General features: G+C 44.4%; 1 protein-coding gene across 5 annotated transcripts in view; it reads left to right on the forward strand.

Annotated features, from left to right (window-relative positions):
• SRGAP1 (SLIT-ROBO Rho GTPase activating protein 1) overlaps positions 1–14818 on the forward strand; it is a 195477-nt gene that overhangs the window by 107638 nt on the left and 73021 nt on the right. For all 5 annotated transcript variants that reach the window (XR_005774486.1, XM_040409092.1, XM_040409098.1 and 2 more), the window contains exon 4: positions 10880–10942. Coding sequence is in view for 4 of the 5 variants with exons in the window: in XM_040409092.1 (XP_040265026.1) it covers positions 10880–10942 (63 nt within the window). In the remaining variant the exon portion in view is untranslated. The remainder of the gene's footprint in view (positions 1–10879; positions 10943–14818) is intronic.

Below are 14818 nucleotides of genomic sequence, written 5' to 3' on the forward strand. Positions count from 1 at the left end.
ATTGGGCTTTTATACACCGTAAACATGTACCATAATGTCCTATGGATGTACAAATGTATGACAAGAGTGTTTGGCTGCCATATGTTGCTATAATGAATGGTGAAACATGGCACACGATTGGCTATTGGATAAACGTAGATGGCCACCATGGCTCATAAGGATCTGATGCAAACTGTAAGCGAATGTGATTGCTTCAATCTGAAGCTTTGGAGCGATATTTAGGAAAATGAAAGTATGTTTAAATGTGCTACAGGCCCCATACACACAACCGTAGCCATTTATGTGCTCCGTAAATCGCAGATCCACAAAACGCGGATACCAGCCATGTGCATCCTGCATTTTCCCCTTACCTAAGTCCCGCACTATGTTACAAAGGCCTATTCTTGTCTGCAAAACAGATTTTCTAAAATGCAGGCCGAAAATACGGTTGTGTGCATGGGTTCTTAGATTGATAATGATGTAGGTCATGACCTTAAAGGGATTGTCCAGGATTAGAATAACATGGCTGCATTCTTCCAGAAACAGTGCCACACTTGTCCATGGATTGTGTGTGGTGTTGCAGCTCAACCCAGTTCACTTTAACCAGACAGAATAATACCAGACAGAACCCCTGGATGGGGGCGCTGCTCTTATTGAAAGAAAGCGGACTAATTGTTCTAATCTTAGACAACCCCTTAAAGGGAATCGCATATTAAACTGTTAACATAGCAATGTTCAATAAAGTACCTTCATTCCAGCGAGGGTCTTCTTTCTTTTATTCAAGTTTTTATTTTGATCAAAATATGCTAATTAAGCTTCAAGGTGCCCAGAGGGGCGTTATTCCTCTCCTCTAGTGCCCAGTAACCCCCCCCTGCAGTGCCCAGCCCGCCTTTATTTCAAGCCCAGCTCCAACATCGGAGCCGAACGGCGCCGCCCCCTCCGCTACGTCATGTAATTTATTCACCCCACGATCCTTGCGTCCTACTTTCTTTCCCCAGAGATCTCGCGCAGCCGCAGTATCGCTGCTGCCTGCTCCTGTCCGATACTACGGCTCCTGGGGCAACAGCGCTCTGATTACGTCACTGGGCTCGGCGCATGCCCAGTGACACTATTGAGGTTGTTGCCCTCAGGAGACGTAGTATAGAACAGGTTCAGGCAGTCGGTGATACTGCGGCTGCTTCGCGCAGCCGCAGTATTACCGACTGCCTGAGCCTGTTCTATACTACGTCTCCTGAGGGCAACAACCTCAATAGTGTCACTGGGCATGCGGGACGCAAGGATCTCTGGGGAAAGAAAGGAGGACACAAGGATCGTGCGGGATGCAAGGATCTCTGGGGAAAGAAAGGAGGATGCAAGGATCTCTGGGGAAAGAAAGGAGGACGCAAGGATCGTGCGGGACGCAAGGATCTCTGGGGAAAGAAAGGAGGACGCAAGGATCGTGGGGTGAATAAATTACATGACGTAGCGGAGGGGGCGGCACCGTTCGGCTCCGATGTGGGAGTAAATTAATTTATGAGGAGGCGTGCTGGGCTTGAAATAAAGGCGGGCTGGGCACTGCAGGGGGGCGTTACTGGGCACTAGAGGAGAGGAATAACGCCCCTCTGGGCACCTTGAAGCTTAATTAGCATATTTGATCTAAATGAAAACTTGAATAAAAGAAAGAAGACCCTCGCTGGTATGAAGGTACTTTATTGAACATTGCTATGTTAACAGTTTAATATGCTCAAACTAGATGACAGACAAATTTAAAACCTCACAGTACAGTAGTGGTAAGATAGATGTGCGGAATAACATGAGGCCAGGACAAGCAGGATTTCTGCTGAGCGCAGCTGTCACCCCAGCAAATCTTTTACTTCCTTTCACAAATCCCTTCGATACTAATAAGTAATACTACTAGTTTTTCCTTCCAGTGACCCAGAATCAGAAAGTGTTCACTGCATTTCCTTTCATTCTGGATCTAGTGTTGTTTGCTGAGTCTGCACCGGAGATTTATTTTAGGGCATGTTTTATACATTTGTAAGGACATCCACTCTGTCAGACATTTACTGCAAGGACAGAAAGGCGAAAAATATGAAGGGAGAATTTATCGCATCCTGCACTCCAGAATTCTGTCTTCAAAAAGTTGCTAAATAGGGCTTTTGTGACGTTTTGAAGTTACATGCGCAAAATCTTTACAACCTATTTCATTTTTACACCACTCACTTTTGAAAAGTAGATGGAAAAGTGGTCATGGTTAGTTACCTTAATGAGTCTGTCCAGATTTATCACTGGCACAGTCAAAAAGTCCCAAAGTCACTCCAGTAGGAGATTGGTGTGGACAACTGGAGTAGCATTTCTAGAACTATTTAGGCCAGTTCACACTCAAAACACCTCATAACAGCCCCCTGTTCATTTCAATGGGAAGCAGCACTTGTTTCCGTGGGAAAAAGGAGCAGCATGCCCTATCTTGGGGCAGAATGAGAGCGGACTCTCCCTGAAATGAATAGGGAGCTGAAATAAACTGCTTCATGTAAGTCCATGAGTTTTTTGTGCATTTTCCGCAAGTTTTTTGGCGCAGATCTGCGTACAAAACTCAAGCTGAAAATGCAGCTTTGTGTTGAAGTAAACACCCATTAGTTAAAAAAAAGTTTAAAAAAAACATGCATATTACGCACTGATATTTTTTTGAGTTTTTCAAAATCAGCCACGTGAACTGCCCTTAGGTTTAAACATAAGGCTACTTTCACACTGGCGTTTTGGCTTTCCGTTTGTGAGATCCGTTCAGGGCTCTCACAAGCGGTCCAAAACGGATCAGTTTTGCCCTAATGCATTCTGAATGGAAAAGGATCTGCTCAGAATGCATCAGTTTGCCTCCGTTCAGCCTCCATTCCGCTCTGGAGGCAGACACCAAAACGCGGCCTGCAGTGTTTTACTGTCCGCTTCACAAAACTGGGCCAAACAGTTTTCTCTGACGCAATCTGGCACAATAGAAAACGTCTTGACTATGTTACAGATAATACAAACAGATCCGTTCATAACGGATGCATGCGGTTGTATTATTGTAACTGATCCGTTTTTGCAGATCCATGACGGATCCGCCCAAAACGCGAGTGTGAAAGTAGCCTGAAATAATTTTAACAAACGTGAGGTTTGATAAATTGCATGATTTTCCTATCTTATGACGTAAAGTCATGATTTTATTAAAGACACGGAGGCTCCTATTGCTATCTCTTTCTTTACTAAAATCGTATAGCAGCAAAAAACGAACAAATCAATCAAAGTGGAAACCATGGCAACTGACTCCTCCCCGCTGTGCCAGTATAACAGTCCTAGCCACTGTCGACTCCTCCTCTTTCTTTGATGGTGATAGTCCACTGGAAAAAACTGATCTCGATGATTAAAAGTCCATAGAAAACTGAAGATCAATCAACTCTTTAACCGAAGAATAAAAACTGGAAACTGAAACGATAGCAGCAGTTGGGAAGTAGTAAATTCATCCTATGAAAAGAAAAGGAGACAAAAGGTAGAAAAACGTCTAAATGAAGGTAACAATCATCAGTAACGCATTGCAGTATACATATAGTACCGTAACTGTCAGATGTAGACATAATATAAAAAACCACAGTTATTCAAATCCCAAAACCTCAGGGAGGGAAATAGGGTGGGGCAATACTCGCCTCCGTGTCTTTAATAAAATCATGACTTTACGTCATAAGATAGGAAAATCATGCAATTTTATTACATGACACGGAGGCTCCTATTGCGAGTTCAAAGCTGACTTACCACAGAAGAAAAAACATGAACCGGAGGCCGGAAATAGAATTCACGAAAGGTAGAAATTCGTGACCAATCCGCTAATTTCATAATGTCCTCCAAACGGGCGCCTGCCATAGTCATTGAGGTTGCCGAAGCCCCTCTAGTGGAATGTGCGGTGAAATTTTTTTGTATTCACACCTGCCAAGGACATAACCCACTTCACCCAGCGGGCTAGAGTGATTGTTGATACCGGTCCAAAAGGGCGACGGTATGATAGAAAAAGCTGAGGACAATTAGGTGAACGAAAAGGGAGAGTACGTATCTCATATTCTCGAAGGCAGGTCACTGGGCAGAGAGCAGGGGAGTCCGGAAAACATGGATAAGAAACGGACCTGATACTAGTCTTGGTGCGTCGTGTGATGTTGAACACAACCCCATTGGGAGTGAAGGATCTAGCGTCGTAATCCAAAGCGCGGACGTCGGATACCCTCTTGCAGGAGATCAAACAAAACAAGGAAACCAGCTTAGCCGAAAGCTGGCGAAGGGTAAGGTCCGTATTAGAAGGCCAGGAGGAAAAAAGGGACAGCACAGAGGAGACATCCCACGTAGAGGAAAAACGAGGTCTGGGAGGACGGGAAAGACGAGAACCTCTAAGAAGACGGCAAACAAGGGGATGCTGACCCGCCGGGCACCCCCCAAACCCGTGGTGAAAAGCAGAAATAGCAGAGCGGTACAAGTTGATGGTACGGTAAGCTTTACCGTCCTCAAAAAGCGAAGTAAGAAATTGAAGCATGTCTGTTACAGGGGCTGAAACGGGATCCAGGTGCCTAGCCAGGCACCAATCAGTCCAAGATCTCCAGGCTGACCGATAAGCCCGTCTGGTCCCTGGAGCCCATGCCTCGTCCAATAGGCGTCTAGCTGAGTCCGAAATTCCAGCGATGTTCCAGGGTTCCCTGAAATTCTGCACGCCAGAAGTTGGAGGGAGCCTTCGAGGATAAGAGGATGTCCGAGCCCCGAAGGATCTAACAAGAGGTCCGGGAAGAGCGGAAGAAGTAGAGGACACTGAATTAAGCACTCCAGAAGTTGGGGAAACCACGACTGGGTGGTCCAAAACGGGACTATCAGAACAAGATCCGCTCCCTGAAGGCGGGTTAGAGTTAAGACCCGTGGGATCAGAGCGAACGGAGGGAAGGCGTAGGAGATGTGACCTGTCCAATCTTGAAGGAATGCATCTACCGCCTCTGCGTCTGGATCCGGACGCCAGCTGTAAAATCGTGGAAGTTGGGAGTTCAGGCGAGACGCAAAAAGGTCTATATAGAAGGGACCCCAACGGGATGAAATGGATGAGAAGACTGTGGTGTCTAATCTCCAATCGCTGGAGTCCGACAGAAAACGAGAGCTCCAGTCCGCATGGGTATTGTGTAGGCCCGGTAAATATTCTGCCGACACCGTGATCTCCCTGGCAAGGCAGAAAGTCCAGAAATCCCGCGCCAGGTGGGATAGGGTTGTAGAATGCGTGCCTCCCATGGCATTGACATATCTGACTGCAGAGATGTTGTCCATCCGTAATCTGATGCAAGCCTTGGTCAGGTTGCTCGCGAAACTGCGAACTGCAAAAGAACCCGCCAGCAGTTCTAAGGCGTTGATGTGAAGGGTCGACTCCTCTACCGACCAACGACCTCCAGTAGACACACCGTTGCTGTAAGCTCCCCAGCCTAGAAGGCTGGCATCTGACTCTATCGTGATATCCGGACGGGGACGAAAAATCGCCTTCCCATTCCACACTTCCAGGTTGTGGATCCACCAAGACAACTCGTCTCTGGTGTCCTCGTCCAAGGTGATCAAATCCGCGTAGGATGCTCCCGATTGAAGGTGGGCAATCTTGAGCCTCTGCAAGGCCCGATAATGTAGAGGAGCTGGGAACACTGCTTGGATGGACGAAGAGAGGAGGCCTATTATACGGGCCAGGTGGCGTAGGGAGACTTGTGGAAGAGAGAGGGCATGAAGGAGCTCCTTGCGGATGGCTCGCACTTTGGAAGGAGGGAGACTGAGGGTCTCCGTGGATGAATTGATGGTGAAGCCTAGAAACTCTATGGACTGGGCCGGAGTCAAAGTCGATTTCTCTAGGTTGAGAAGAAAACCCAGTCGAGATAATAGGTCCATAGAACATTGCAGATGTGTAAGCAGGACGGAAGGGCACTGGGCCATGATGAGGATATCGTCTAGATAAATAATGAGACGAATCCCTTGACTGCGGAGACAGGAGATGACCGGCCGTAGAAGTTTGGTGAAGCACCAAGGGGCCGAAGAAAGTCCGAAAGGTAGACATGTGAATCTCCATATCTCCGAGCCCCAGAGAAAACGAAGAAGATCCCTGGACGACTCGGCTACCGGCACTGTCAGGTATGCATCTTTCAGGTCTAGTTTGACCATCCAGTCGCCATGGAGTAGCAAATCCCGGAGAAGGTGAATGCCCTCCATCTTGAAGTGCCGATACCGCACGAAAGCGTTTAGGGCCCGAAGGTTGATTACGGGGCGCATTTGACCTCCTTTTTTGGCCACCAGGAACATACTGCTTAGGATTCCCTCCGTGGATACGGGAGCTCGCTCTATGGCACCCTTCTGACATAGCGCCGTCAGTTCCTGATGTAACAGTCTGCGCGTTGAGGACGGGAGGACTACAGGATGTGGGGGGGGAATTTGGATCTGAGAGCAAATCAGTTCTATGTGGAATCCCCGTACAGTAGAAAGAACCCATGGGTCGGCCGTGATGGTTGACCAGACATGGAAAAAGATTCGGAGTCTGCCCCCTACCCAAGGGGTCAAAGAAGATGTTGGAAGTCGACTTACCAAAAGGGCGTCGGTTAGATGAACCCCTGGTTCCGCGGGAACGCCAAGTTGATCCTCGGGTGGGGAAGAAGGCGGGTGGCTATCGGAACTCTTGTGTGTAGTGACGATAGGGGAAGGAGCCTCGACCCGAACCACGGGTCTGGAAGGAAGAACGGCCAGACAGGCGGCCCCTGGAGCTGCCGGCCCTGTGAGAGACCCTACCCTGGAATACTCGTTTCATCGAGGTCTGGGCCTTGTCAAGGGCAGTGAAGGCTCCTACGAACCGGGACAGGTCCTTTATAAAGGAGTCCCCAAACAGTAATCCCTGGGCCTCTTTACCAGCCTCTGTGAGGGCTAAATTGGAGAGTTTGGGTTCTATTTTGAAAAGAATCGCCTTTCTTCTCTCTATGGATAGCGACGTATTAACGTTGCCTGTTATGCACACAGCCCGCTGAACCCATCCCCGGAGTTCCTCCGGATCCACCAGTGAATTCTGGGATTTGGCTGACTCAGCCATTTCGAAAATTTTTGTTAGTGGGCCCAATAGGTCTAACAGTTTGTCCTGACAGGACTTTAAGGCCGACTCTAAACCCTTCTTTGGGTTCCAGCCCGATTTAGAGAGGAATTGACACATTTTCGGGTCAACTATAGGTGTCTCACATATTTTATTTGGAATTATGGGTCTGGGGCACTCCGCTTTCATTTTATTGCGCGCCTCCTTAGAAAGAGGCTGGCGCACTCGGGCTTCTAGGTACTTTGCCACATGTGAGGACGGGAGCCACTCTGCAGACCTTGGGTGATGTAATGTATCGGGATCAAATAGGGGTTCACCCTCGGGATCTAAAATGGCTGAGGATTCTATAGGAACCTCCGTGGAAGCAGACCGTGGCGTGATAGATCTGGAGGATGAACCTGGAAGGTCCGAATCCAAAAGATCGTCCTCCTCCAAGTCCTCAAATTCTATAGAACAATACTGAGCCTCCTCATCTGAGTCGGGTTCAGAGCCCGAAACATAATCTTGTAGCGCTCTAGCGCTTTTCCACTGCCTCGCCTTTTCTGCCTGGCGGGCATAGGCTCTTTTGCGTGAACGGGGCACGCCATCTTGGGTGGCTTCAGTTCCACCAGTCTTAATGGTTCTGGAGGCAGGTAGTAAGGTCTCAGATGGATGGGACCTAGAAGTTTTGGAGGAGGAGGGGCCGGCCATAAGGGCTTCAGAAATTGAAGTGGATATGGCCGTGGACATAGACCCCATGGCAGCCTGGATAGCTGCAGTCACTGAACGCTGAATAGCTGAAGTTTGTGCCTCTACAGACATGGCAGCTTGTTCTTGTGTATTAGAGGGCACCTCCACAATTTCAGGGGAAGATTCACACCCACCCATATTCACTTTGGACATTGTATCAAAGACAGGGTATTATTAATAGAGCCTAATGTGGCTTATCAAGAATAGGCTAATATTAATAGGCTAATATTAATAGGGCCTAATGTGGCTTATAAGCAGTATAAGTATATAGCCTAATGTGCGACAAAAAACCCAAATTCTAGATGACTATGAGGTAGCAGATATACACTGAGGCTCCGGCAGCTCTTCTGAGGAGAATCGGCGCAAATCTCGCGAAATACCGCGAGATCACGCTCGATTCAGAGAGGAGAGAGCGGGATGCGCGCGAAAAGACGTCGGAGACTTGGTGAGGTAAAATGGCGGCCGAAATCTCGCGAGATCTCGGCCGCCCAGAAGGAAGAAGAAGCGGAGCGGTGCAGAGGTGGCGGTGGGTGACGGGAGAGTTATGGAGCGGCAAAATGGCCGCACAGGGAGTGGGGACGAACCCGGCAGCGCTACAGGTGGGAAAACTGAAGCCTAAAAGGGGAAAACTTGTGCCTATGGGAAAAAAGCAATAAGGGCAGAAAGGAAAGGGTGGGGAGGAATGACACACCTCACTAAAATGAAGACTACAAGGAGGAATAAAATATCTATAACATATAATATATGACATATACCTAATACCATAATACAATAATAATACAATAATACTAATAACGCTCAGCCCACAGACAATAAGACCACTGTACTTATCTGTGAGGAGAGCAGCAAAGAAAGAGGAGGAGTCGACAGTGGCTAGGACTGTTATACTGGCACAGCGGGGAGGAGTCAGTTGCCATGGTTTCCACTTTGATTGATTTGTTCGTTTTTTGCTGCTATACGATTTTAGTAAAGAAAGAGATAGCAATAGGAGCCTCCGTGTCATGTAATAAAATTTGGTGTAAAGTACTCCTATATAGGCTTAAAGGAGATGTCCACTTTTGTAATATTGATGACCTATCCTCAATATCAGATCATCGGAGGCTTGACTGCCAGCACCCCACCGATCAGCTGATTGAAGAGAACAGAACGCTTGTACTAGCACTCTGTTCTCTTCTCTGTTTACCTGCTTGCTGTCGACATTGCAGCGGCAAGCAGTATAATTACAACGCCGCTGTTGCATTCACTTCACTAGAAGCTGAAGGCTTCCCATTGAAGTTAATGGGACGGCGAAGTTGTAATTACACCTGCTCGCCGCTGGTAAACAACGCTTCACATCTAGTGTGTAGATGAAAGTGTTGCTGAACATCTGCCCCAAACCTTTGCATCTGTATGCCTGCCATTGAATCGCTGTGTAAAAGAAAGTGCAGTTTAAAGGGAATCTGTATTTTTCTAATCTTTTTATTTTCTGATTTTTTATATTTTTTTTGTTCTATTTCCTGCTTATGATTATGGGGGTAGCGCTCTTACCTGAGGTGATTATTAACAGCATTTAGAGATGCACTTTACGGCAGCCACATGGGCCATAGACACAATGGACAGGAGGAAACCCTATTGACTTCTGTGGGAGATTTTTCTAGGCATGCTCTGTGACCTGTGCAGAGGTTAGGAGGGAGTAGATAAGTTGTGATATCACCTATTGTGAACGGTGGATGCTCTGTTTTATGTCATGATAATGTGATGACTGCTGAATGGTGATCTGTATTGAACAGGAAGTGTTATCAGACTTAGTGGCCTTTTTTTAAACGTCACCGTAAATTCTTTGGGCATTTCCATTTTCAGCATGTCTAATATTTTGTTCTCTTGAGTGGTAAACCACCAATAGAGATGTTTGGAAGTGGCTTAGAGTTCTATTTAACCAAACGATTTTTGGGCCATAGGAGCGCTCTTTCCGATAATTGTCACGTGTAATCGTGCAGCCGATAAATGAGCAAATGCTTGTTCATCAAATACCTTAAAAGAAAACGCATGCCACAGCATTCTGAAAGAGGGCACATCCAATATTTGGGAAATATGGAAGACGTTTACGATGATATCCTTATATTGGTAGTCGTCTTATATAGTGAGCTTAGCGTATACCTCAGTTTGTATTATTGAAGAACAATTCTAAACCTGTCTCAAGACTTATTTTAAAGAAAATGTGTCATCATAAAATAACCTATTGTTTAAATCACGTTTTTATGTTTAACATATTCTTTTTTTTAAATGTTGCTGCTATTTTTAATTTTCCAAGTCGATATATAAACAAAAAACATAAAATCCTGCAGTTTTCCCACTGGTCACTAAGCCTAATAATAGGCGCCACTTCTTGGTCTGTACAGATCACTTTTCTTGCCTGCTTCACTGGGTCGGGGTTTCCAAGCCCCTCGTTCCTCTTCACTCCATGACCTCAGAGTTTTGTATGGAAAGTTGGCCACCCCATTTAAACTTAGTAGAACTGATCTCTCCTATTTAAACGGAATGTGAAGGACCCATTGTTTAAATCACGTTTTTATGTTTAACATACTGTTAAATAATTTCTGATGGTTATTTTTCATGTTAATTTATTTAAACAAAAAAATCCTGCAGTTTTTGCACTGGCCATTAAACCGAATAATAGGCACCACTTCTTGGTCTTTACAGAACTCTTTACTACAGTTACCTGCTTATCTATACATGGAGGTGATATCACTACAGGCAGGATTAGAATGACAGATAAGACAGGAGTCACAATAGGTGATTGTCAGATCTTATCTATTCTTTCCTTGTACAATGACCTCTGCACAGGTCACAGAACATGCCTAGAAGACTCTCCCATAGAAGTCAGTGAGGTCCCCTCCTGTCCATTCATCTATGGACCATGGAGCTGCTGTAAAGCAATTTTATTAACAGCTCAGGCAACATGGCAGGCCCCATGATCATCTTCAGGAAATAGAATTTAAAAAATCTGTAATTAGTTTTGAGTTTTAATAGTTGACACTTTATGTGATTATATGGTTTTAAAGCCATAAAACCAGAGCTTTGGAATTTACTATATTGTGTTTTGTTGTATTACAGAGCAAAGAAATAGCGTTCCAGCTTCATGAAGATCTAATGAAAGTCCTTAATGAACTGTACACGGTAAGCACAGCAGTTACAAGGATGCTTTTCTTTCTGTAGCCTAATTATCCATCACTTGTGAGTGATCATGCTTGTGAGACTAAACAGCCAGGTATATCTGGCCTGGAGATACTTTACGTAAAATATCAGGGAAATATTGATTGCCTATCTATTTTTAATAGAACAATAACCCCTTAGTGACCACCAGTACTCCTTTTTATGGCAGTGACTAAAGGGCCTTTGACTAGGCCGCTGCATTTTTACAGCGGCCTAGTCTAAGCACTGCGTGGGTCTCCTATGCCGCAGAGAACAGGAGTTCGCCTCTCGCATGACAACTGGGCTCCTCTCAGATTGGCAGAAGCATGAATTCTGAGCGTTGAACCCCTTACATGCTGCGGTCAATAGCGACTAAGCAGTTTCAGAGGGATAAAAAAAAAGTTATTAAATGCGTTATGCGTACCCCAAATTGGTGCCATTAAAAGTTTCAACTTGTCCAGTCCAAAAAAAAGCCCTTAGACGACTACATTGTTCAGAATAAGAATAAAAAACGGTTAACCCCTTAGTGACCACCCATATGCCTTTTTACGGCGGTCACTAAGGGGCCTTAGGCTGGGCCGCCGTAAAAAAAAAAAGCAGCGGGCCCGGCTCTCGCATGAGAGCCGTGGCCCTGCTCTAACAGCCCAGATTGGCAGGAGTGCCGATCCGGGCTGTTTAACACTTTACATGCCGTGGGCAATGGCGCCTGCCGCATGTAAAGTGCTGACAGAGGGAGCAGATCGCATTTGCGGTGTGCCGATGTGTGTGAAGACCTGCAGGGGTCTGATGTAGGCCCCAGACCCGCCTTAGTTTCCAGCAGGCTGTGCCTCTCTGGTGCAGCATGCTGGTCTATGTCAGAATAGCACTGTCATTAAAGGGTTTCTGTCACCCCACAAAACTCATATTTTTTTTTTTTTGGATAGTTATATTCCTTATAGCGCGATATAGGAGAATATAATAGTCTTACTTACTTTCATGCGGCCGATTCTTTAGAAAACAAAGTTTTATAATATGTAAATCAGGGCTCTATCAGCAAGTAGGGCGTCTACTTGCTGGTAGCCGCAGCAGAAAACCGCCCTTTCGCCGTGTTGATTGACAGGGCCAGCCGTGATCTCCTCCTCCGGCCGGCCCTGTCAGTATTTCAAAAATCGCGCGCCTCTGGTCATTCTGCGCAGGCGCTCTGAGATGAGGAGGCTCGTCTCCTCAGAACTCCCTCAGTGCGCCTGCGCCGATGACATCAGGTAGAGCCCTGATTTACATATTATAAAACTTCGTTTTCTAAAGAATCGGCCTCATGAAAGTAAGTAAGACTATTATATTCTCCTATATCGCGCTATAAGGAATATAACTATCCAAAAAAAAAAAAAAAAAGAGTTTTGTGGGGTGACAGAAACCCTTTAAAATGCAATGCACTATAGGGATAATGCATTGCATTTTAAAATCAATCAAAAATCTGTCTGTTATGGGACTATTAAGTGTTGAAAAAAAAAGTAAAAGTAAAACATTTATTGAATAAAAAAATACCATTAAAAAAATTACCCTTTTTTTTCCCATTAAAAATACGCTCATCAATGAAAAAAAAAAAAAAAAAAACTCCATATGTTTGGAATTGTCGCGTCTGTAATGACCCGGACTACATAAATATCATGTAAATTATCCCCTACGGTGACAGAATTTATTCTTAGTTGCTACCAAAAGAAAACGTAATAACAAGCGATTAAAAAGCGCCATTTACTCCAAAATGATGCCAATGAAAAATACAATTCGTCCTGCAAAAATCAAGCCCTCACCAACTACATAGAAAGAAAAATAAAAAAGTTATGGGTCTTGGGAAGCAGCAATGCAAAAACACTTTTTTCATTTAACATTTTTTTTCTTTTTTATTGCAAAAAAGTTATCAAATACATATAGTTTTTTATTTACGTTTTACATCACTGTAATTGTACTGACCCAGAGAATAAAGATTTTATGTTATTTATACCTAAAAATGAACGCCGTAAAATGTATAACGTAAAAATGCAGTGGCAGTATTGCTGTTTTTTCCATCTCCCTCTCAGAAAGAGTTAATAAAAGTTAATCATTAAATTATGTGTACCCCAAAATGGTGCCATTAAAAACTAAAACTTGTCCCGCAAAAAAACAAGCCCTCATAAAGCTATATAGATGGGAAAATAAAAAAGTTATAGCTCTTGGAACGCGACGATGGAAAAAGGAAGACAAATGTTTGGTCAGTAAGACCCAAAACAGGCTGGTCAGTAAAGGGTTAAAGTTCTTGGAATGCAACAATAAAAAAAAGAAAAAATAAATGCTTGGGCACGTAGTCTCAGAACTGGCTGGTCATTATGGGTTAACAGAATATCACATTACCTGCAACTTCTTTGTCACTGCTTTAAAGGTCTATAGTCCATGTGTCTCCCATTTCCAGGATATACATTTCCATAACCAGTTGTATATAACCGGTTTTATCCAAGGAAGAAAAGCAGGAACGTTCCTCTGGCCGGCCTGCTCCATCATTTGGTTGCTACCAGTGGAGCCACAGTGTTTTATGAAATTGCTGTTCATGCAATTCCCTAATGCATAAAGTGTATCTAAACTTAAGTACTTCTAACAAAATGTCTAACGTCCTTGATTGATGGCATCCCATGACATGCTTTAATAACACAAGAACTGAGATTATACATTTCATCTTAAATTTACCGTAATTACATTGCCAAAATATACTTGCTGGCAGATTACATTTAATATTACCCATTGAAACTAGAGGTATTTTGGATTGCTTGATACTATATTAGTGTGACAGGGACTTTGTGTTGTACTATATCTACCCAAGCAAATTAGTGCTAGCTCTGATGTGAATTTTGTCCAGTTTAAAAAAATAAATAAATCTCTAATGTGCCCTGACCACTACTATGTAAAGCAGTGCTAATATTTTTAATCCATGTATTTGTGTAGCTATTTCTGACATTGTGCCAGCTGGTGCTTCTGCATTTGTAAGTCACGTTCCTTTTCAATCCTTGTGTTGCCCGCAGATTGTCATATGAAAAGAAAAGAGTTGTTTGGTTGTCTTCCTGAAAAGTATTTTCCAGTTTTGTTATTTTCAGAGAAGGGATCAAAGCCAGTTCCTAGCACACTCATACAAAATGTAGTGTTATGCAGTAGTAATATCATGTATTTGTTACACCGTTTCTGTCTATAATGATCTGCAAAGCATTTGGAGAGTCTTCAGATCCTTTCACTTTTTTCACATTTTATATTATGGCTTTGCTCTAAAATAAAAATAAATAAAAATCTGCACTCAATACTCCATACTTTTGGCTAATTTATTAAAAGGAAAAAGTCACATTTTAAGGCTACTTTCCCACTCGCGTTTTGGCTTTCCGTTTGTGAGCTCCGTTCAGGGCTCTCGCAAGCGGTCCAAAACTGATCAGTTTTGCCCTAATGCATTCTGAATGGAAAAGGATCCGCTCAGAATGCATCAGTTTGCCTCCGTTCAGTCTCCATTCCGCTCTGGAGGCGGACACCAAAATGCCGTCTGCAGCGTTTTGCTGTCCGCTTGACGAAACTGAGCCAAACGGATCCGTTTTCTATGACACAATCTGACACAATAGAAAATGGATCCGTCCTCCATTGACTTTCAGTGGAGTTCATGACGGCTCCGTCATGGCCATAGAAGACATAATGCAACCGGATCCGTTCATGACGGATACATGCAGTTGTATTATTGTAACGGATCCATGACGGATCTGCCCAAAATGCGAGTGTAAAAGTAGCCTTACATGGAAGAAAGTATTCAGGCCCTTTGCTATGATACTTGAAATTTATCTCTGGGGGCCTCCCATTTCTCTTGATCATCTTTGAGAT

This window comes from Bufo bufo, chromosome 1 (genome assembly GCF_905171765.1).
Source record: "Bufo bufo chromosome 1, aBufBuf1.1, whole genome shotgun sequence".
NCBI classification, from domain to species: domain Eukaryota; kingdom Metazoa; phylum Chordata; class Amphibia; order Anura; family Bufonidae; genus Bufo; species Bufo bufo.